Source organism: Salmo salar, chromosome ssa15, assembly GCF_905237065.1.
Source record: "Salmo salar chromosome ssa15, Ssal_v3.1, whole genome shotgun sequence".
Taxonomy (NCBI): domain Eukaryota; kingdom Metazoa; phylum Chordata; class Actinopteri; order Salmoniformes; family Salmonidae; genus Salmo; species Salmo salar.
Window position 1 is genome coordinate 72,302,316 of NC_059456.1, and position 24,059 is coordinate 72,326,374.

Genomic DNA, 24,059 nt, shown 5'->3' on the forward strand with positions numbered 1-24,059 from the left:
GGTTGTGGTAGAGGTATGGTTGTGGCAGAACTTGGTTTACTTACATTGTTTAAGATTGGTGGGTACAGTCTCAGGTACATACACTAATATATTTACAAACCTTATACAACGGGAGGTTTGAGTGTGTGTCAGGATTGGGGTCAATTTCATTTAAATTGTGACTCACCACCTGGATTCGGTTTTATGTAGCAGCATTTTAAATGGTGTTTTTTACATTGGATAAAAGTAGAGACTCAGAGCTACAAAATGGTATATCATACACTGCATTTTTGAGGAACAATGGGAAAGTAATTCTGCTTTGAAAGCTGCTAAACTTGTGAACTCACTTTTGAGAAAATGGCCTTTGAATGTTTTGGTATCTAGTGAAGAGCTCTTTGTCTACACCCATTCAGCATTGTTCACACCTTCTTAAGCTTTAGCCCCACCCATCTCATTCAGAGCTCAAACTTGATGCTCTGGCCGATGATTTGTTTACCTCTTGAAAAATATGAATATAGCCTGAGCAGCTCTGCTGGCAACAATTTCATTATGCTTTTTTGCGGACGTTTACTGACACCAGCCATATTCAACGGGTGTTGTACACTTTAGCTTAAGACATGTAGCTAGGTAAACAATGAACCTATCTAGGTAAACAATGAACCTATCTAGGTAAACAATGAACCTATCTAGGTAAACAATGAACCTATCTAGGTAAACAATGAACCTAGCTAGGTAAACGACGTGTAAGATCACACACATCACGTAACATTAGCTAACGAGCCAGACAGCTAACGTTAGCTAGTTAAACAACAATTAACACAGTGGCAAATCATGTTGTTACGACCCTGCATGAATATGCTGGGAGCTAACCAACCAGGTTGAATGTTATCTAGCTAACATTAGGCTCTAACTAGAAAAGCAAACGGCTCTGGGATATGAATAATAACATCAGCTAGGCAGCCAGCCAGCTAACGTTAGCTAGCTAGCTAACAATAAACTTTAGCTTGAAATAAAACCACTTCCTGTCAAAATTAGAAATGTGTAATATCTGAGTAATTAGCTAGCTAATGCTAGACTCTTACCTGTATACATCATCATGCATGATGGACGCATCTCCCTGTCACGAACACCATGCCACAGCTGCCCTTAGTTTGAAGATGTAATCCGGAGACAGGTGTTTTCTCCATCTCTTTCGCTATCATACTCTAATTCCACTTATTTCAAAACTTGATCCTCCAGAAAGTGGAGAGCAACACTTATGCAACTCCACTACACACTACATAAAAAAAAGCTGCATTCGATAGGATTACCAACACAGACCGACCAGCTCAAATAGACAGAACCCTTCTATATGGCATGTCCAGCCCACTCATTACCTTAGCCAATCATGGCTAGTGGGAAAGTTACGTCTTTTTTCTGTGGCTTAACCAACAAGGCTCATAATTTAAATATTTTATTCGTATTTACAGATGGTATTCAAGTTTGTTATTAAGGCACATCAAAGTTCACATGTTCGAGAAGGCATTTCTGCTAAAAACGCATTTTGATAAAAAGAAAACGACTCCTGTGTAGTCGTGATTTGCGACATACGCCGACTTTCCTGAATCGGGTCACAATACAGTTGACATTTTGTTTTATAGGAATTTCAGTTTACTTTCTGAATTTAAATCCAATTTAACCCAACCCTGGTGAGTGCTTTGCATCCTTATAGTTGCCTCCAGTCACACAAACTTGACCTTGCCCGTCCTCCTCTCAGCTGGAGATGCAGCATGATAGGCTGCGCAGCATGATGACCAAGCAGATTGAGTATGAGTGTTCCCTGGAGCGCCACAGCGAGGACGTCTGGAGTTCCAAGTCATTCCCAGACCCCCTGACTGACTGCAAACCCCCTCCGCCCGCCCAGGAGTTCCAGACGGCCCGCCTCTTCCTCTCTCACTTCGGCTTCCTATCTCTAGAGGCACTGAAGGTTTGGAATTGTAGTTTCATAGTGTTCAGAACTGAAGTTTACGTCAGAGGTTGGGAACTGTAGTTTGTCATTTATTCGGGACACTATTTAGTCAGTGGTTGGCCGCTGTTGTTTATGGAAAATGTTATAATTTACCTCAATTCTATGTTTGGTCTCTCTGCCTAGCCTTCTGTCAGCTACCGTCTTGCCTTCACCTGTCGCAAAATCCAGTTTCTGGGTTTGATTGAAAAGGGGCCATAGCTCTGAAGCATGACCTGTTCACGTTGTACTGACTTGACTCTCTTACTTTAGGAACCGGGCAACAGCCGTTTACCCCCTCACCTCATTGGACTGGAGTCCTCAATGCCAGGGTTCTTTGATGACATCGCCTACTTGGACCTGTTGCCATGCCGACCTTTTGACACTGTCTTTGTGTTCTACATGAGGGCGGGACAGAAAACCAGCCATGAGGTGAGAACTTATTAATTTTCTCATGGCAGTTTACACTGTATTTCGATCTCACTGATTGATCCACTGTTTTATGCATTGTGATTGGTAGATCCTGATCCACTGTGTGAATGATGCATTGTAATTGGTAGATCCTGAGGAACGTGGAGACGTCGTCCAGTGTCCAGCCCCACTTCCTGGAGTTCCTGCTGTCTCTGGGCTGGCCCGTGGATGTGGGCCGGCACCCCGGCTGGACCGGACACCTGGACACCAGCTGGTCCCTTAACTCCTGCAGCAGCGACAACGACTCACAACAGATAGGTGAGCCCACCCACCCCAGGGGTCGTATTAATAACCGACATGGAACCCAGGCTATTGGTGCACTCCATGGGATTAGCTCTGATAGCTAGAACATGTCCATGGGTCTCAGGAAAAAGTTTCAAAGATGAAGATCCGGGCATATATTGTCAGTGTGACACATTCACCACTGAAGGTGTTCGCTTGCTGAGCTAAAGCCAGGGCGATGTCTTGGTTGACTCAGGCTGTAGATGCAGCATAATAAAGATTATTATTGTAATTCTATGTCTTGGTTAGGGTGAATAGGTAATGCTTCATAAAGCCAGGGTGATAGCCAAAATATGTCTTGGTTAGGGTGAATAGGTAATGCTTCATAAAGCCAGGGTGATAGCCAAAATATGTCTTGGTTAGGGTGAATAGGTAATGCTTCATAAAGCCAGGGTGATAGCCAAAATATGTCTTGGTTAGGGTGAATAGGTAATGCTTCATAAAGCATGCCCGGGCCATATTACACATTTTCTTATTCTAATTCTATATCTCAGACGAGATAAATTTGTAATGTTTCATATTTTTCTCTGTCGCCATAGAGGAGGCAGCTACACCGGAGGACACTGGGGGTTCTGTATTCAACGGGGAGAAGAAGGTGCTCTACTATGCTGACGCTCTGACTGAGATCGCCTTTGTCGTTCCGTCGCTGACGGACTCCGGTCAGCATTTACAAATGCTCGTATTTTGTATTTAAATTGTCATTTTATTTTGTCTTAAAGGGACTCAGATGTTTTCAGACCTCGAAAGTACTCTGTCAAGATGAGTCCACTTACCTATTCCATTCATTTTGGATTGTGGCAGAACAGATGGCCTGGGACGTGGTCTTATGTTAACCTGTTGAGGACAGACGTTCCGCTAGCGGAACCCCTAGCCAACAGCCAATGGCATCGCACGGCGCGAAATACAAAACCAACTAAAATACCACAATTCAATTTTCTCAAACAATCAACTATTTTACACCATTTTAAAGATAAGACTCTTGTTAATCTAACCACATTGTCCGATTTCAAAAAGGCTTTACAGCAAAAGCAAAACATTAGATTATGTTAGGAGAGTACATGGACACAAATAATCACACAGCCATTTTCCAAGCAAGCATATATGTCACATAAACCCAAACCACAGCTAAATGCAGCACTAACCTTTGATGATCTTCATCAGATGACATTCCTAGAACATTATGTTATACAATACATGCATGTTTTGTTCAATCAAGTTCATATTTATATCAAAAACCAGCTTTTTACATTAGCATGTGATGTTCAGAACTAGCATACCCACCGCAAACTTCCGGTGAATTTACTAAATTACTCATGATAAATGTTCACAAAATACATAACAATTATTTTAAGAATTATAGATACAGAACTCCTTCATGCAATCGCTATGTCCGATTTTAAAATAGCTTTTCGGCGAAAGCACATTTTGCAATATTCTGAGTACATAGCTCGGCCATCACAGGCTAGCTAATTTGACACCCACCAAGTTTGGGGCTCACTAAACTCAGAATTACTATTAGAAAAATTGGATTACCTTTGCTGTTCTTCGTCAGAATGCACTCCCAGGACTTCTACTTCAACAACAACATGTTGTTTTGGTTCCAAATAATCCATAGTTATATCCAAATACCGCCGTTTTGTTCGTGCGTTCAGGTCACTACCTGAAGGGTGACGCGCGAGCACATTTCGTGACAAAAAAATTCGAAATATTCCATTACCGTACTTCGATGCATGTCAAACGCTGTTTAAAATCAATTTTTATACTATTTTTCTTGTAAAATAGCGATTATATTCCAACCGGGCAAAGTTGTATTCATTCAAAGGCTGAAAGAAAAAAATTGAGTAGTCTCGTGACCGCGCATCTCCAGTCTCACTGTCCCCAGGCTGACCACTTACAAATTCTGCTGCTGTTCTTTGCCCAGAGACAGACACCCCATTCCACTTTCTGTCGGCTTTAGAGAGCCAATGGGAGCCTTAGAAAGTGTCACGTTACAGCACAGATGCTGTATTTTCGATAGAGATGCAACAGAAGGACAACAAATTGTCAGACAGGGCACTTCCTGTATGGAATCTTCTCAGGTTTTGGCCTGCCATATGAGTTCTGTTATACTCACAGACACCATTCAAACAGTTTTAGAAACTTTAGAGTTTTCTATCCAAATCTACTAATCTACTACTCCTGGGCAGGAGTAGTAACCAGATTAAATCGGGTCCATTTTTTATCCGGCCGTGAAAATACTGCCCCCTATCCCAAAGAAGTTAATGGTAGATCCCTTTTGAAGTGTAAAACATCTGACAAACTTTGATGGTTTTTGTTGTTGTGTAATGTCTTTTTAATGCAGCCTATGTGATGATACAGTTTTGCCCATCCCTGGGTGGCTGATAGCTGTTTTTGTGTTTACAGAGGATTCCTCGGTGCACAGTGACTCTACAGTGGAGGCAGACACACACACAGACCTCCTGCCTAGTTTACTAAAACAACCCAAGCTAACACTGGAGCTCTTCCCCAACCACTCAGACAACCTAGCAGCTTCCCAAAGGGTAATTAACCCACAATCCTACATTAATAATAATATATACCATTTAGCAGACACTTTTATCCAAAGCGACTTAGTCATCTGTACATAGGTTTTATGCCATGCTCTACCAACTGAGGGGACAGATTCAACTGGGTTTTCGTAGTGGCATGAACCATCAAGTCCAAGATTTGTCGTGTTTTTTTTTCTCTTCTGTTGATATATATATATATATATATATATAGCCCAAAAATATTTCAAGACTTAAAGGCCCAGTGCATTCAAAAATGTGTTTTTCCTGTGTTTTATATATATATTTCTACACTGTGTATGCTATAATACTGTGAAATTGGGGAAATTATGATAATGCCCTTTTAGTATAAGAGCTGTTTGAAAAGAAATCCCACCTGCTTTGGTGGGTTTGAGTTTGGCCTGCCTGGTGCCGTCACCAGGCGGTAAATGAGTTAATAGACTGATGAGAAAGAGCTCCAAACCTCTCTGCCAATAACAGCTAGTTTTCAGTTTTTCCCTCACCACTTAGACCACTCTGACAGTCCTAGCAAAATTCTTGCTTGAGAAATGGCTCTTTGCAAGGAATACGTTTTTGTTTCCTTTTGACCATTTTAATTGAAAACAGTAACATTAAGGTACTTAATTGTTACCCAAAAATGATTTGATATTGAAATAAAAATGGCTGCATTGGACCTTTTAATCTAATGCATTGGATACAGTTTACATATTTGAATGTTGGTTTCTTGCATTCTTTTGAGGAATAGGTTAAATCTCAGTGTCTCTCGACACCCCTATGCCTGTGTATTTATATCTCTTTGGTCTCTTCTCTCTTTTAGCAGAGTTCTATGGTGAAGACTAAGAGGTCCTCCACAGGAAAGACTGCCCCTCCCCTGGGGCCTGAGACTAAGGTGCTAGTGGTCTGGGTGGAGCGATACGATGACATCGGTAAACAACCTCCGATAACTTCACCTAAAAACCACTGTGTGTCCCCTAGTACAGTTTCACTTTACGTCATCATGGCTCTGTGTCATTTCTGATGTCTGTCCTTGAACAATGTGATGAGACCACTCATGATTTTTTTACTGTTCCGTTAGGACCTGCCTTTGAAAGTGAGAAACCAAAGTGAGAAACTGTTGAAGGTGTTTCCCCTCAAATGGCCCCGTTGTTGTTTTTCTCTAGAGAACTTCCCTCTGTCTGATCTCTTGGCGGAAACCGGCACTGGTTTGGAGGCGAACAACAGCACTTCCTGCAGGTAGGCTACTAAGGCCCACACCCAACCAAACACTAACCCTAAACACTTACCAAAAACTATTGTAAATTAAGCTTGAGTAAGTGTTTCAATATTGTGTCAAATTAAAGTTAGGCCACTCTAAAATCCACTGTGTCACATTTTCAGTAGGTTAGTTTACATCACGCTGTAATAGTGAAGCCAAAGTCTCATATTTCCTGTTGAATAGAATGGAAATGTCATGTCCTTCTTCAAACCCCACCGCTCTCTCTCTGCACCTTTTTCCCTCCTCCACTTCAACTCTCCCCCTCTTCAGGTCTGGGCTCCTGGAGAAGGACATACCCCTGATCTTCATCCACCCCCTAAGGACGGGTCTGTTCCGGGTCAGGCTCCACGGGGCCATGGGCAAGTTCAACATGGTCATCCCCCTGGTGGACGGCATGGTGGTCAGCCGCAGAGCACTAGGTGACCAAATCATCTCTTTTTTTTCTCTAATCTCTCATTTCTCTGTTTCTTTCTTTTTCTACCTCTATATTCATTTCTACTGTCTCTCTCTGGCTTATAGTCATTTATGTTATGCTTCCTTCTCTACCCATTGCCGTGTTGGCGGTTTTGTCATCCTGCCCCTGGGATATTACAAACTACAAATATGACTAAATTCCACTCCTATTTTGTTTGGCTCATTATGTCACATTCTGCTTGCTGTTTTCTCCCAGGGTTCCTGGTGCGCCAGACGGTCATCAACGTATGCCGGCGGAAGCGACTGGAGAGCGAGACGTACAGCCCGCCACACGTGCGGCGCAAACAGAAGATTGCAGACGTCGTGCACCGCTACCGCAACAAGCAGCTGGAGCCCGAGTTCTACACCTCACTCTTCCAAGACGTGGGGGAGGGGAGGCCTATTCACCTTTGACCTCCCCCCTCCCTTTGAAAAACACTAACAGACACACACACACACACACACACACACAGCCCCAGATTCTCTATATTTATACAGTTCTATTTTGTTATTTATGTCAAACGCTGCCATTGACGTCGAGAGCAGTGTCAAAAAATTGTTACCAGGTGCAAGCAGTACATTTGTAGTACGAACACATCTGAGCCTGTCTTTTTGGTGGCTACTAAGCCCCAGTTAAGCTCTGGACACTTGGCATTGAAAATATACTGCACATCCTTATCAGTCTACTCTATGCTTTGTGGCACCAGTTTCTGACGCTCTATAATTTGCAATAGGATAATCTACTTTTGGTCTTTTTTTTAAATATTGTGATGAAGAGTGAACAACGTTATTGGCCTTTTAATCCTCCATTTTAGAGTTTCTCTTTTTAATGAAGATGTAGCCTAAATGCAGATGGACCAGACTCCTAATATAGGTTTACATGATCATTTGACATGTATCATATCGACACAGCTGGGGAGAGGAAGGAGAGACTCTGGGATTTGGATGCAATGTTTTGGGCCGATACCGTGCGGGTGGTTGTGGTGAGAGATTTGGTGAACTGCAGTTGGATCAAGACATTTTACACGATGGATCCACATATTACTTTGAAAGTGTTTACATCGTATATAAAAACAATTGGTTTTAAAAAAGTATTCTCCTCTCATGTATCTGTCCAAAGTCTTCCATGTCATTGAGAAGATGGAGTTGAACATTGCAGCAATATTAGCCATTGGTCAGCTTAGTTACTGAGTCTCAAAACATGGAAAAATAAGCAAAGACATTTAAAGGGGTACTTCACCCCCTTATCTAAATTCTTCTGTTTTCATACCACTTTTAAGGTGTAGTGGTGAACTATCCCTTTAATGTTGGTCAGCTGCTAACTGAGAGATTGCATAGATATTGTTCTTACAATGAAGTAGACCAGTATTATTCGTTTCAGCACTGAACCATTTTGACGTATAGGTCATATGGCGCTGTTTGTGTGAGACTGCAGATGTAAACATTGCATCTGAGGTGTTTCTGCTCTCGTCTGCAAGTCCAATCAGATCAGTCACTCCATCCCACGCAACGGCATGTCTATACTGTATGCGTGACGCAACACATGGAAGTGATGGAAGACGTGCACGTGGTTCTTCTCCATTCTGAAGAAGGCACACTTTTTTTTTGTCAGATGATGTGTCTAGGCATTGCTCTTCTTCATCAGAAATGCATCTCCTTGTGTACGGAGAAAAGTTGTTGGTCTCTTTGAATGTGTGAGATTGTCTCAAGATCTATTTTGTTTTTTGTTGCATCTTCTAAAACAAAACGTTATGCGGAAATGCACGTTGTTTCATTGGATGGCAAGTTGACTGATAGGCTAGTTGTAGTAAGGAAAGGTCAAGTACAGTTACATGTGATTAGGAATCAGAAAATGATTAGAATGAACAGATTTTCATATTCACGGCAAATGAACAGTTTTATTCCATCTATACAATCGTGAGTTTACTTTGCGTATTGCAATTGGTTTACAGATTTTTGTTTACTTACTGTGCTTTTAAAAGCCCAGAAGCGAACCCTTTACTGTCTGCCTGTAATAATGTGCATTTATTTATGGCAATGATTGAAAAGGATAAACCTCCATACATATTTATTTGATCTTTAGTCTTTATGCACTGAGCACATTTCTTTTATATATACATTTTTTTTACAGTGGTCTGCGGTTTGGAAATATACTCGAGGAAGAGTTTTATCTTGTGAAATGTAAATGACGAAAAGACTTAGGGTCAATTTTAACAAACCTAACGCAATGGGGCAGTAGCACTATAGGTCCAGGGGTGTGTCAGAAATATTTTAGCTATTTTCACAGTGGGAATTATGGGTACAGTAGCTGGCGGTGGTGCGAAAAGGCTGGGTTTTGATGAATAAATAAGTTATAGATGTTGAGGCGTGCTCCCTGGCTAAATATGCGGTTGCTTCAAGTTGTCTATTTTATTTTGTTATCCACTCCAATTGGACATGCCAGACGTTGTCAAAAAGCAAGGTTCAATTGACTATTGATAAGACCCAAAAAGACAGTGAATAATACTCATCAAATTCTAATAAAAACAAAACGACTTGTTTTAAAAAGGCTACGTCTAAATCCAGTTACAGGCACCAATTACTCCCCGTGGGCATATAATATTCAGACAATGTAGACAATGGAGGGTTTTACACACTTTTCACAGGAGCTGGAAAAAGATTTGAATAGATATTTATTTGTCTGAAATAGACCCCTTTAGTCTATGACATGTTTAATCTATTATTGAATTAGATTGTCTTACTCTTTGATGGTTTTATGAATGTATGTGCTTTTGCACATAGCCTACCTTTTTTTTGTTAAGGAAAACAAGTATGGAATATTAATTAATCAAAGCAATTGCATACAATCAATAGCTAATCTTATCCTGAAATAATTATTTGTTGTTTGGTAATATTTAAGAACTTGTGTTGTACAGAAAGGAAGAATTATATGTCAAATATAAGAAATTGTGAGATTTTTCTGTTGCATTCCTCTTTTAAAAAGGCAAAAACAAAATGTATGTATGCAACTGTCTGGGAGAATCACAGTGGATAATGAATGTAACCTGCATTGATTAAAACGTATCTTTTCATTTATTCCTTTTGATCCCCAACCTTTGTTTACATGGTGTCTGAGGAATAAAGTTGAATCACACTTTTTAATGTTCTCTGAATCAGTGGATTGTTGTATGAGTTTGATACTGTGCTACGAATGAGTCCACAAGAGGTCCCCTTGCGCTGACATTGATAAATCGACACTGCTGCTGTTGGCGTTCAACTACAGTGCTCAAGTCCTTTGGAACTTGGTGGTAGCAAATTGTTTCTCAGACCTTCTTCATAATAATGACAGTCCTCTAAAATATTAAATTGTATACATAAAACAGTCGACTTCATTTGCAGCCTGTTCCATTGACTTGTCCATCAATTGTTCAATAGGCCTGGTTTGTGCCATGCGTAAAGTAAAAATAAGTAGGCAGCCTTATTGAAAGAATGACTGGGCATATGTATTTAAGAGGTGCAGAATGAATTATTTGATATTGAACTTAATTAAATTCATTATGATAACGTAAAGACGGTCCCTACACTGCTGCACTTCTGAAAGCGACCACTGGCACGTTGTTGCATTACTCTCATTCCCCACAGAAGCCAAGAGGACAACAAGCGCTTTTCAGACTGCCTTCTGAGAGTCTGTGAAATTACTGCTGTCTGCATCATGTGCTGTCGTCTCCTCAAAACTTATGTTGACACACAACTAACCAACTTGAGAACATGTGATTTAGCGATCCTCAGCCTATATTGTAAGCTGTACATTCTCAGCTGAATTATTTTTTTTTCTTGTCGCAGAATCGGATCTCGCAAATCGATCAGCAGTCATTCGTCGTTTATTGCAGTGTCTGTCTTTTCTAGAGAAAAAAAATCAGAATAAAGACGCATGTTTTTGTTTTGTTACTTTTGTTGAAGTTTATACGCATTGCGCATCATTGCATTGGAGTTTGAAGATACGGTGTTGAAAATGGACTTAAACTGCAACTAACTCGGAATACTTTTGCAGTGAACCAAGTATCAATAATAATTGAACGAGTTATTTTCCTACTCTTTGGATAAATATAAATTATGGAAGAAGACGGGCAACATGAGAACGGGGGTGTTCACGGCACCAAAGATTCGGACCGCCAGCAACGTTTGAGGCTCTGTGTTTTAAATGAAATTTTGAACACCGAGAGGGATTACGTTCGGGTATTGCTTTTCCTTCAATCGGTAAGTTTTTGATCGCTCTTTCTTTGCCTCAATTGAACCCATGGCTACTTGCCAGACGGGACATTTATATTGTTCAGCTGTTGGCAAGCAGTTGTATCATTGTATCACAAATTGCTGGCAACAAACACACTTGGAGAAAGTGAAGTCATGACCAGCTTGCTACAGCTGCTGCTGGCTGTGCTAGGCTGGCTAAATACATTTTTTTATCGCGTTCCAATTTTTTGTTTTAATGTGTAGATACAGTTCACCCTTCTGTTGATGGCAGCCTGTAGAGTGGTGTCCATAATAATGATTTGCTGCATTTTATAGTGTTTCCGTTGGGGGGAACGGGCACTTCACAGGCATACCATTGCTTGGGCTAGTACAACACCGTTGATTTTGGAACGTCTTCCGCCCTCATTCTTCAGTCTGTTCATCTTGTAAGTTCTGATAAAACCCCAGTGGAAACTGTGGATTTAATAGAAGCGCAATTCAAATGATGTAGCCGGGCTGACCCGCCCATTTGCGACAGTAATGGTGTGCATTTATTCATTGATAATTGCGAGCCAATGTATCACTTCATAGTAAGTGTTAGGTATCACGTTTTCTATAATCACATCTGAATAATGAATGGGCTCATTTTTCACGCGTCACCCGAGAACACACCGCTGTGCCCGAAGCTCGAGTCTAGACCAGCTGCAGGTGGCAATTCAATTTGTCACCTCTCCTTGTCATCTCTTTGTTTCCAGTCTCCTGTGTTGTCTCCTCCCATTATCCGGGCCGTCGTCTCTATGCACAGTGCAGGTGGCCTCGTTGATGGATGATGACAGCCTAACCTTGAACCATGGCCATTAAACTGCTATATGACAGGGTTTCCCAAACTCGGTCCTGGGGTGCACGTTTTGGTTTTTGTCCTAGCACTATACAACTGATTAAAATAATCCAAACTTGATGATGAGTTGGTTATATGAATCAGATATGTAGTGCGAGGGGAAAACCCAAAACTGGCACCAGGGGGTGGGGTGGGGACCCAGGACCAAGTTTGGGAAACCCTGCTATATGATCCAACTGTCTAAGGTCACATGATGTATGATACAAATGACCACATATTGCCGCTTTCCATGTTGTCTGTAGTTTGTGAGGTGTGGAAACACTGTTGTTTTTATGGATTTTGTCTTGTTGCTTTTTGTTCTATGTTGCTCTGTCTGTATGCTACATCTTGCTTGTCCTATGTTGCTCTGTCTGTATGCTATGTCTTGCTTGTCCTATGTTACTCTGCGTGTGCTCACTGTTCAATGATTGTCTATATTGTAATTGTTTTTAATAACCTGCCCAGGGACTGCGGTTGAAAATTAGCCGGCTGGCTAAAACCGGCACTTTTACTGAAACGTTGATTAATGTGCACTGTCCCTGTAAAAATAAAATAAACTCAAACTCAAACATATGATTGATAAGCATCCAAGGGCTGGAAAGAATGATGGCATGATGTGTCCAATGGATTTTACACATTTGAAAAGAGGGCTGTCAGTCAATTGATAGGCATTCTATGCTGGAGTTAACTCAATATTCTGTCCTCTTACACACTTCACATGGAGAGCCTGAACATGGAAGGGGGATATGCATGAACAAGAAGGTGGGGTTGTCCTATGGGAATAGTGTATGAAAGTAAAGTAAGTAATGAACAAGCATTAAACTAATCAACTGTTTTATTTTTAGACCTGTATGACTATAACTCCTCATAGGCAATCCTCTTCACATTTAATCCCCAATTTATTATTCACTTTATGTGGAGCAGCGTTGCATAACGGTCAACAAACCTCATTAACTGGTGTAAAGAAACAGGGGACCAAACACACACACACACCATGACTCCCAACTTCTATGCATTTAGAAAACATAGAGGCAATGTCTGGATCTCATCTCCCTACTTCCCTTCACCCCAGCCTCTTGCCTACCATTACATCATGAAACATCTCTTAATTTAACCCATGCTTGCTCAGGTGAAGATGGGGCTGGGGGTGGATAGCCCAACAGCAACACACTGCTGTGCACTTAACTAACCCTTTCACGTCACTCCAGGGGTTCAACTCTAGAGACTTGAGTTTACGCCTCAACAACAGAGTTGGACAATTGCAGAATGAACTGTCTGCTGATGTAATGATCAGGCTGATAATACTGTTACAGCTGTTGTAAAACTCATTTTCATGGCACCCAGTTTTGTGTGAGTGCGTGTGCCTATGTATGATTCTGTGTGCTTCGATAGCTACCCAAAGTCCATTGATCTAGTGACGGCCATGGCGTGGCATCAATGGCTCAGCGGATTGTGGAAAGTCTCCAACACATCCATAAAATCAGTTTCGCTCCAATCCTGGCTAATCCGATAATGCTATGCTACTCCCTTCTCCTCTCCCTGCCGGGAATCCAAGCTTTTGTCGTCAAACAGCCAATCTGTTGTTGATAAGGACTGTCTGGCTGGGGGTTAGATGGGCCAGGACTGAGGCCATATGCTTTTAGTAAAGATAGCCCCAGTCTCTCTCTATCCCCCCATTGAAGACACCTGAGCCGATAGATGGGGAGTCGGTGATCACCTTGGTGGGGAGATTGAGAGTGTAATCTGATACTGTACTGACCACTAAGCCCCACAGCTTTTCCTCTTTGAGAGGCATTTGGTCGGTTGGTTGGTTTGTTCTCAATCTATGCTGGTTATGAGAGAGGCTGGGTGAAATGGAGACGCAGCGGTTGATGAAAGAATAGCCCCCCCCCCCCATTGCTCTCGCCATCGATTCTGTTTCCCCCACCTTTTGTGTTGCAACCCCGGTATGTTTAGTCTGCATCAAACACACACACACACACACACACAATCGATACACGTATGAGCGGGATGACACTCAGAGATGTTTATCCAGCTTCTGTCATCTCTAACCCGCGTCCCTCATCTCTTGACAATTACCGAAGCCAGCGAGCATATCAAATTGGCTAGGGGGGGGGGAATAGAGATGGGGTGTGAGGCAGGGATAACAGGATTCGTTTTGCGCCACAATGTCATTCCAGATCTCCGGTCAAAGCAAACCTTAGAAAAAAGGAGATGCAACTTTTACAGCGGTTGGCGTTTTTAAAAGGAGATGTCTTTTTGCATCCTGACCACTCGTCACAACATTGGAGCCTTGCAAAAAAAAATAAAAATTGGCAATAATATTCACCCAAACCTCGACACGCTTCTCCCACAAACCTCCACCCGACCTGGGTCGTGTTCAGTAGGGAGAGAACATTTTTAAACAAAGTGTAACAGGGATTTACCATCTAGGACTTGTCCAATTTAGAACACTGATTTTGTTTTCCGGTCTCCTACTTAACTCAACCCTGGACATCTACATGGCCCTAAGACTCTGTATTATCGTAATGTTCTGATTAGCTGGGTGATAACCTCTGTCATAACCACTGTCTGTCATGAGCACATGTGGAAAAGATGGAAGTGGTTCAGGGATGACTTTGAAACATTTGATACTCCATAACCTATAATAGGAAACATCTGGAGATGCAGCCCCTTTGTAACCCGCCCCTAGCCAAAAACACACACACACACACACTAGATAACGTACTTGTAAGGGGGTTCATCTGATTAGTGTGTGTGTGTTTGAGTGTTCCTTCCCATGCCAGTGAATATATGACCGAGGATATGTCTGTGGTTTCCTCTTTAAAGGTGAAACCTTCAAATCCTCTTTATTTCCCCTTGCTGCCAAGCTGGTGTTGACTCCTGTGGCCAAGCCAGCTGTGGTGGGGCCAATGACAAGCCTGGTTGAACAAACAGGATGACCCACACGGTTGTGCTCATTACCTTGGAAGACACACAGGAAGTCAGCCTTGAGCTTCCTCTCTAAGCTGCTCTATCATCACTCCATCTCTCAACACTAGGGTACGCCAGCATCAGGTTTCTCTGCCCTAGTGTCTACTACTATAAATAGGTCCGTTTATAACTCCCGCCCGCTGCGCCGGTGGCTTCAACTCTGTAACCCCAACTCCAGGGCTCTAACTAACAAACCAGACTCTACTCTGCAAAAGGGAAAACGCCCCGTCGTGTCTTTATGGAAGGGTCTGGAATAGAAGCGCTGGGGGGGGTTGCTGCTGGGTCCCGACTCCTGCCAAGTAGTTTGTTTCTGGCCCTTTTTAAATATGCTTCTTAATAAGACTTCAAAGGGCCTGACACGAAAGCTCATCATGTGCCTCAACTTGATGAGTAACCAATAAGGAGCCAAAGGCCCAATATCTTTACCTGACTACTCAACCTGAATTTATTTCTGCTGCTCCATTGATCGTTTCATACAATCAGTCTGAAACTTCCATCCTTTAAGTCGTTTGTGTTACTTGAAAAGGAGAGGAGTTGTACAAATTTTTTTATCAGCGATTGGATCGTCTCTAATCAATCAGAGTATCAAAGTTGATGACGTCATCACGTAGGCCGGCTCTGGCCCAACCCATCAGTTTCTGGGACCAATCAGAGTGGTCAGAATGTGTTCGCGTTCAAGAAATCATTGGGGAGGGAGGCCAATCCAGACTCATCGTGGAGAAGAAACGTCAGTTGGCCAGTGCGATGTGGATGGGTAGCCAGGCAGCCAATATCTTGTAGAGTCTGAGAAGGTGAACAGCAGTCCTTCTACACTAAGAAAATGTGCTTACATATCCAGTTGTGTTTCTTTGGATTCTACGTGGTAAGCATTGTTTTATTGATTTTAAAATAGTCCAAGTACACATTTCAGGCAGCGCAAGAGGAGTACTGCCTTTCGTCTTACCCTTGAAACTGGCTCAAGGTTTTGACTGAATAAAGTCTCAGCATATCCAGCAGACCCCTACTCCTCCCCAAAGCTCACATAAATTGCCCCCCATTGGGCCCTCTCTTTGTATCCCCCCCCTGTCTTCCAACACTGCGACAATTCTGTTACACAAGCCCTACAGTTCTCTCCAAACCTAGGGCCAAGGCTTAACCCTCCAATGGAAGGTATGCATTTGATGTCGTGCTCCTTAAGAAGTCACAGCGCTCGGTCTCCCTCAAGACAATTAGTACCTTATTGCAGCCGTTAAGTTGCCAAGCCAACAGATTACAGCACACCGTGACACAAAAAGAGGAAAGTGTCAGGCCCAACTAATCTTGGTTTCATTTTTAGTCATGTGTGCTCGTAAGCCATTTCTTTCCAAGGCATAAGACTGCATTAGGAATTTCAGGAATCTAGTTAACGTGTCTAAACCTCTGGAGTAGCACAGTGGCATAATGTCACATACCCTGTGGCTATGTTTTCAAAATGTTACAGATATTTCCGAGCAGATTAGCATAGGAGGGAAGCGCATATCGAGCTTCGTGTTTGGCATTGAACTGTCTATATTGGACTGATCACCCAGTTTTAATCCTACTTGGACTGCCACATACATGCATACATACAGTTGAAGTCGGAAGTTTACATACACTTAGGTTGGAGTCATTAAAACTAGTTTTTCAACCACTCCTGTCAACAAACTATAGTTTTGCCAAGTCGGTTAGGACATCTACTTTGTGCATGACACGTAATTTTTCCAACAATTGTTTACAGACTATTTCACTTAATCACAATTCCAGTGGGTCAGAAGTTTACATACGCTAAGTTGGCTGTGCCTTTGAACAGCTTGGAAAATTCCAGAAAATGATGTCATGGCTTTAGAAGCTTCTGATAGGCCAATTGACATAATTTGAGTCAATTGGAGGAGTACCTGTGGATGTATTTCAAGGCCTACCTTCAAACTCAATGCCACTTTGCTTGACATCATGGGAAAATCAAAAGAAATCAGCCAACACCTCAGAAAACAAAAAAACAGCGGTATGACGGCTGCGTGGTCCCATGGTGTTTATACTTGCGAACTATTGTTTATATAGATGAACATGGTACCTTCAGGTATTTGTAAATTGCTCCCAAGGATGAACCAGACTTCTGGAGGTCTACAATTTTTTTCTGAGGTCTTGGCTGATTTCTTTTGATTTTCCCATGATGTCAAGGCACTGAGTTTGAAGGTAGGCCTTGAAATACATCCACAGGTACACCTCCAATTGACTCAAATGATGTCAATTAGCCTACCAGAACCTTCTAAAGCCATGACATCATTTTCTGGAATTTTCCAAGCTGTTTAAATGCACAGTCAACTTAGTGTATGTGAACTTCTGACCCACTGGAATTGTGAAATAATCTGTCTGTAAACAATTGTTGGAAAAATTACTTGTCATGCACAAAATAGATGTCCTAACCGACTTGCCAAAACTATAGTTTGTTCACACAAAATTTGTGGAGTGGTTGAAAAACTAGTTTTAATGACTCAACTGTGTGTGTGTGTGTGTGTATATGTATGTATATATATATATATATATATATATATATATATATATATATATATATATATATATATATATATATATATATATTTATTTATCTTCCTTCTAGTTTTTAAATTCTTTGTGGTGTTAAATCATTTTCTGTGAGGCCGTAATGATTGATTTAATGCAGAAGCATTTGCTTTAGGAATTCAAGGGGTAAATGGTGGTTCATGAGATCAGATAAACGTGGATCTCTCTGCATAGTCGCTGTGAATACAATACCAAAGGCATAGCAGCACTGTCTGTTGAAAGACTGTTCTCTCCCTGTCAGGAGTCAGTGACGTTCTCAGTTGGCCTGTGTGTTTGTTTTCTAGCACACTGAAGTACGTGGACAAAGTGGAGTCTATCCAGATGTGTTGTTCAGTTTGAATGCGGACACTTCGGTGACACAAGCCTTCAGTGGAAAAAAAGACACAACAAGGAATGTTAATGGTCACACAGTGTTTTTGAAATGGGTGATATATGATGGAATTAGTGACATGGCCTCCCTTGTAAAAGGCAGCAATGGGAGACCAGCAATGGAGACCACCAATGCCCGCTTGACATCTTGACCTGAACAAAAGCGGGACAAGTACTTTCCCAGAGCAAGCCAATTCCCATTAATTGAACAGGGGGCTTCTTTTCTCCTCCCAAGTGAAAAGGTAGAATGGAAGGATGCCTGTAAAAGTTAGGAATTGAACCCAATGGCATGTCAGCCAGTCACACAGAGAGAACTGTCCAGGAATGCCCATCAGCACCCTTTGGGAATTGCCTGGAACAGTTTGTGGACAGAGGCTGCTGGGCAGTGAAACGTTTGTCAGGATTGTCAAACAGAACCAGATGTGTGGGATTGAAGGGGGCGAAGGTCACCATTCTGTTGAGAAACATTGACCACAACCAAATCCTACGACCGTAGTAGACCTTCCATTCTGACACACTCTCCAACCATGAACAGCGCCAAAGGGTTTTGATGAACGTTGAATTGGAGTTCCGATGTTGAACTTTCTGCCCCCGGCCTAGTTGAAGACTGATAGGAGAAGGTTGATTTGTGACAGTGATGGATGGGGTGTGTGACTCCTTGTGGTTTATCTTAAGACCGCTAATTGACTGTGCTCCATGTCTACATGCGTCCTTAAATATGAAATGGGTTGGAAGAGTGGGCGAACGCTCTTCGAGTGTTTTCAGGGAATCCTATTTCAGGGACGTATCATGCACTTACGTTGAATGTTCGCTTTGTCATGCATTGATAAGTGAACATTTGACTTGGAACTTAGGATTTACCCCAATGTCTGTACAGGTAACTTCCAAAATAAAGGAAACACCTGAGTAAATGAGGGATACAACGTATATTGAAAGCAGGTGCTTCCACACAGGCCTGTATAAAAATGCTGGGCAGGCCCAGTTGCCAATTTTCTTTGGCTACCATGGCTAGAAGAAGAGATCTGTGATTGTTGGGGCACATTTGGCAGAAGCTTCAGTGACTACGACTGCTCAACTTGCTGATGTTTCACGATATGGCCGTCTCAGTCACCAGATCTCAACCCAATTGAACACTTATGGGAGATTCTGAAGCAGTGCCTGAGACGGCGTATTACACCATCTATAAAACACCCAATTATGGAATTTCTCGTAGAAGAATGGTGTCGCATCCCTCCAATAGCATTCCAGACACTTGTAGAATCTATACAAAGGCGCACTGAAGCTGTTCTGGCAACACGTGGTGGCCCAACGCCCTGTTAAGACACTATGTTAGTGTTTCCTTTATTTTGACTGTTACCTGTATTTTTCTATAGTGTTGTAAAACTAGTCTCATTGGGTTCAGTTAAAGATGGCATGGTACCATCTGAGCAGAAGATGCGTCATTGTGGACGGTTCTGACTTAGAGTATGTGGACAACTACAAATACCTAGGTGTCTGGTTAGACTGTAAACTCTCCTTCCAGACCCACATTAAGCATCTCCAATCCAAAATTAAATCTAGAATCGGCTTCCTATTTCGCAACAAAGCATCCTTCACTCATGCTGCCGAACATACCCTCGTAAAACTGACTATCCTACCGATCCTCGACTTCGGCGACGTCATTTACAAAATAGCCTTCAACACTCTACTCAATAAATTGGATGCAGTCTATCACAGTGCCATCCATTTTGTCACCAAAGACCTATATACTACTCACCACTAGGACCTGTACGCTCTCATTGGCTGGCCCTCACGTCATACTCATCGCCAAACCCACTGGCTCCAGGTCATCTACAAGTCTTTGCTAGGTAAAGCCCCGCCTTATCTCTGCTCACTGGTCACCATAGCAGCACCCACCCACAGCACGCGCTCCAGCAGGTATATTTCACTGGTCACCACCAAAGCAAATTCCTCCTTTGGCCGCTTTTCCTTCCAGTTCTCTGCTGCCAATGACTGGAACGAACTGCAAAAATCACTGAAGCTGGAGACTCATATCTCCCTCACTAACTTCAAGCACCAGCTGTCAGAGCAGCTCACAGATCATTGCACCTGTACATAGCCCATCTGTAAATAGCCCATCCAACTACCTCATCCCCATACTGTATTTATTTTGCTCCTTTGCACCCCAGTATCTCTACTTGCACATTCATCTTCTGCACATCTATCACTCCAGTGTTTAATTGCTATATCGTAATTACCTCGCCACTATGGCCTATTTATTGCCTTACCTCCCTTATCTTACCTCATTTGCACACAATGTGTATATATACTTTTTTTCTACTGTATTATTGACTGTATGTTTGTTAATTCCATGTGTAACTCTGTGTTGTTGTATGTGTCGAACTGCTTTGCTTTATCTTGGCCAGGTCGCAGTTGTAAATGAGAACTTGTTCTCAACTAGCCTACCTGGTTAAATAAAGGTGAAATAAAAAAAAATTGTACCCCATTGAATGTTCTCATCAGTTTTGGTGACTAACTGGCTGGGAACAATGCTTCACAGAGAGAACACCATTCAGCTGAATCGGGTCTGTTTATTGGCTACGGTACTGTCTCTGCCTGGTTCCGCTCCTCTTGTCTGATTCAGGACCAGTGGGTGTCTGCTTTGATCCCATTATGACCGTGATCGTATGCCAGGGTGCTAATGCACTTCCCCCACGAGCCATCTACTCAGCGGGTCTCAATGACGCTGCATATGTCGAACTGATTGATACACATGCACACATACACACACCTCATGTTGTACCACTCAGTGTTCGTATGGTTAACCATTTCACTACATACTGAAGCTATACTTCCAATGCTGTCAATAACTCCCGATTCCTCTACATTAATCAAATGTTAGAAGGTAATCTTATCTAGTGAACAGCAATTAAAGGGGCTGCAGTATGGAGTGGAGATGCACAAGTTACCCAATCCATTTGAATTCAATCTCTTTTTGACAGCACCCCTTTTGATTTGAATGAAACCTTCCATATGTATTTGCTCATTGTATAAGTGATCAGAAGGGGACTTTTTGGACATGAGTTCCAAAACATTCAAGCGATAAAGACATTCAAAGTTGACCAATTTGGCATACCCCATCATACCATGAGACATCCATGTCTTCATCGCTGGCAAAGATAAATGGTTGAGATTGATATCATTTAAAAGCTTATTTATTGTTTATTTATTTAATGTCAATTATCTAAAATGCTTTCATGTTTGCATGTTTTGTAGCTTAGACCCTATTTTACATCAAGGTTTTTTGTTGTTGTGCCGGCCATCGGTTCAGACACATTAACATTAGTTATTTTCTTAGATCAATGCGCACATTGCACAGTTTTTCTAGAGATAAATCAGATCCAGTCTAAACTGTGCGAGGTAGTAGGGAGTTGTAGTTTCCAACAGGCCAATAGTCTACATATTTTTATGCATAAAACGTGGTAATTGACTACAATGACCATAACCCATTGCGCATCTACTTGTCCGGTCTGTTTTTCTTTTACGTCTGTGGTAATTAACTGATAATTGGTATTCAGCAGTCATAAAAGTATGCCTTATTTACTTTGAAGAACCACTAAAATAGTGATTTTGTCAGACGGCATAAGGCAGCAGCTCTATAGAGATGAGATGATGACTTGGAATTGAAATAAGTTCATGAAATAAAACATGTAATATACACAAGAACTGAACAATTTTATTAAAGTAATGTGAATAAATAAGTGATAAGCGGTAATGGGACTACCATCATGGGACTTTTATTAATTGTTTTATTCTGTCTTACAGCATTCAACCCAAATAATCTAAACCAGAATCAAATAAATTTAGTATTTTTTAATAATCGAACCAAAGCCTAACCGACCTCAAAAAGCACAAATTTCTCAGCACTACTGATACATCTAGTAAAATGGGAATAAAATTTAAATGGCAACTTTTTTTAAATGGTACCACAAAGATGGTTGGAGGTCCACACATCAGAGAATGTTGACTTGAATGGGAATATCTGTTTTAAATGATTCTGTTCTATAGGAAACCAATTGAAATATAGATATGGCCATTTAAGTTGACATTCAACAGTGGGTGGACTGTTGGCCGTCTGTGGGTAGTAATTAGAAGTAAAAATGTAAATGAAATGGACATTTTCAGTGGTGTACCAGCTAAATTGCAGTTGTCTGAAGGGATGGGTCCTATTTCTATGATTTGAAATAACACCCACCCTGTATTCAAGAGCCTGTTATGTCTCAACCGATGGCGGGCACAACACAAAAATCTCAGATGATGTAAAGTAGGGTCTAAACTGAGTTTTTAGATGATTGAATAATGTCATTTTGACAACCCCCGTAAACTTTTAAATGATATCAAAGCTGAGCTGTTTTATATTTTCCAGTGAGGAAGACATGGATGTCTCATGGTATGCAAAACGGGTGGAACCTTCCAGATCTCTGACAGCTCACCCTGTCCCACTGATCCCTTTCACAGTGGACACGCATCCAGAGGGCCTCTCCACTCTGTCCCGAGATGTTATCTCCAGTGCCACATGTCACCTCTCAACCTGACACCACACCACCACGTCCCCACTACTATGTACTTCTCACACAAACACACATTATAGAGTTGGCTTTGGAAGTCTGTAATTATTGTTTAGAAGTGTGTGTGTGTGTGTGTGTGTGTGTGTGTGTGTGTGTGTGTGTGTAGGAGGGGACTGTCCATAATTATGTGGCAGCAACGGCGGATCGACTTGAAAGAGCCAAGCGGTCATAAAAGGATATTTATACCCGATTCATTACACGTTCAGCGACTGTTAAGTCGGGAACACTTACCCCCAAATGAGATGGTTAAAAAGACCCTCCCCTCCAATTGGACACGCTTCTTTTCCACTGGGCCAATAAAAAGGCCCTGGTTCAGAGGACGAGCTGTATTCCATCATTTCTGCAACCCAAAGGTATTTGAATGTTCAGGCTTCTCACTTACAGGCTAGTAGCAATATGAAACGCGTTGTACAATGTACCCTGTCATGATAGAAGCCTCCATTCTCACCGAGTCGTTTAATTATGGGTCCTAGCAGTGTAGCTGCAGGAACTCATTTGTTTTGGTTAGAATTCTTATTATTATTGTGATCCCATTCCTTCTAGACATTTAAGAACCAATTAGTACAACGTTTTACGTTGGTTTTTCAGCTATGTTAGAAAGCACAGCTTCTTGCGGGATTTCCGAAAACCCCCAGACAGTGTCATGTATGGCTAGACTTCTTGTGTGTGACGAACGAGCGAACGTTTCTGAAGTCATTGTCAGTCGTTTAAATGGAACCAAGCTCCTCAGACCTTCAGAGAAGACCGCGGAGGGTCTCTCTTGTCTTTGAGAGGAAGTTTCTGCTGTAGTCTTCCTGTCTACAGCACCACTTTCATCGAATGGAGGAGACAGACTCGTCCCCCGTAGCGAGCCAGCTTCCGCCCGTGTGAGCCACTCAAAGAGCCGTGAACTCTAAAGCCTTTTAAAGCGGAAGTGAGACGGGGAGAAAAAGGAGAAGACTCAAAGGAGACTTTGTGTTGGCGATGAACTTGGCCAAGAGGGTCGCTTTTGGGAGAGAGTTGGATGGTGGGGGAGAGGGTAAGATTTTAGAGGGGGGGGGTCGGATAATTTACGTCTTGAGAGAAAAGGGGGTTTGTTGGGGTTCCCTTCATGGTGGTGACACGATGGGGCCCTTTCTCTCGCTCTGCTGTGGCCTGGCCACAAAGAGGGGATTTCTTCATTTATTTCTTCAATTTCATGCCATGTCGACCCAAAATGGCCTCTCGGCCTCCTCTCCAAGACTACCCTGTCCACCCTCACCGCCAAATCTCTCCCTCCCTTCCCAACAAAAAACCAAGAGCCCCTTTTTTGTGGACACTACTGTTTTTAGCTTGTTGTTTTCTTTTGGGGGGGTTGTGGGTGGTGAACTGCGATGTTAGGCTACTTGGACAAAGCTTGGATCTGCAATTCACTCAGGGGCTTCGTTTTTACTGGTGTGGGAACTGGAGCGAATTGAAAAGGGGGGTTGGGTAGAGAACCTGACAAGTGTATTTAGTG

At 42.1% G+C, this 24,059-nt stretch overlaps 2 protein-coding genes across 12 annotated transcripts in view; both read left to right on the plus strand.

The window, feature by feature from the left end:
- The window catches only part of LOC106572185 (ral GTPase-activating protein subunit beta), a 40,357-nt gene extending 30,246 nt beyond the window's left edge, over positions 1–10,111 (plus strand). For 9 of the 11 annotated variants that reach the window (XM_045696029.1, XM_045696034.1, XM_045696030.1 and 6 more), the window contains 9 exons: positions 1,736–1,945; positions 2,237–2,395; positions 2,524–2,692; positions 3,256–3,375; positions 5,120–5,256; positions 6,080–6,188; positions 6,423–6,495; positions 6,788–6,936; positions 7,188–10,111. In XM_045696029.1, coding sequence (XP_045551985.1) covers positions 1,736–1,945; positions 2,237–2,395; positions 2,524–2,692; positions 3,256–3,375; positions 5,120–5,256; positions 6,080–6,188; positions 6,423–6,495; positions 6,788–6,936; positions 7,188–7,384 — 1,323 coding nt within the window. In that variant the 3' untranslated portion in view covers positions 7,385–10,111. Of the gene's footprint in view, positions 1–1,735; positions 1,946–2,236; positions 2,396–2,523; positions 2,693–3,255; positions 3,376–5,119; positions 5,257–6,079; positions 6,189–6,337; positions 6,496–6,787; positions 6,937–7,187 lie in introns of those variants that run through there. The other 2 variants (XM_045696031.1, XM_045696036.1) reach the window with 2 other exon arrangements.
- Positions 10,112–10,592: 481 nt separating this feature from the next.
- Positions 10,593–24,059, plus strand: part of LOC106572294 (phosphatidylinositol 3,4,5-trisphosphate-dependent Rac exchanger 1 protein) — a 107,924-nt gene continuing 94,457 nt past the window's right edge. Inside the window, exon 1 of the mRNA XM_045696038.1 lies at positions 10,593–11,206. Within this exon, the coding sequence (XP_045551994.1) occupies positions 11,063–11,206 (144 nt within the window). The 5' untranslated portion in view covers positions 10,593–11,062. The remainder of the gene's footprint in view (positions 11,207–24,059) is intronic.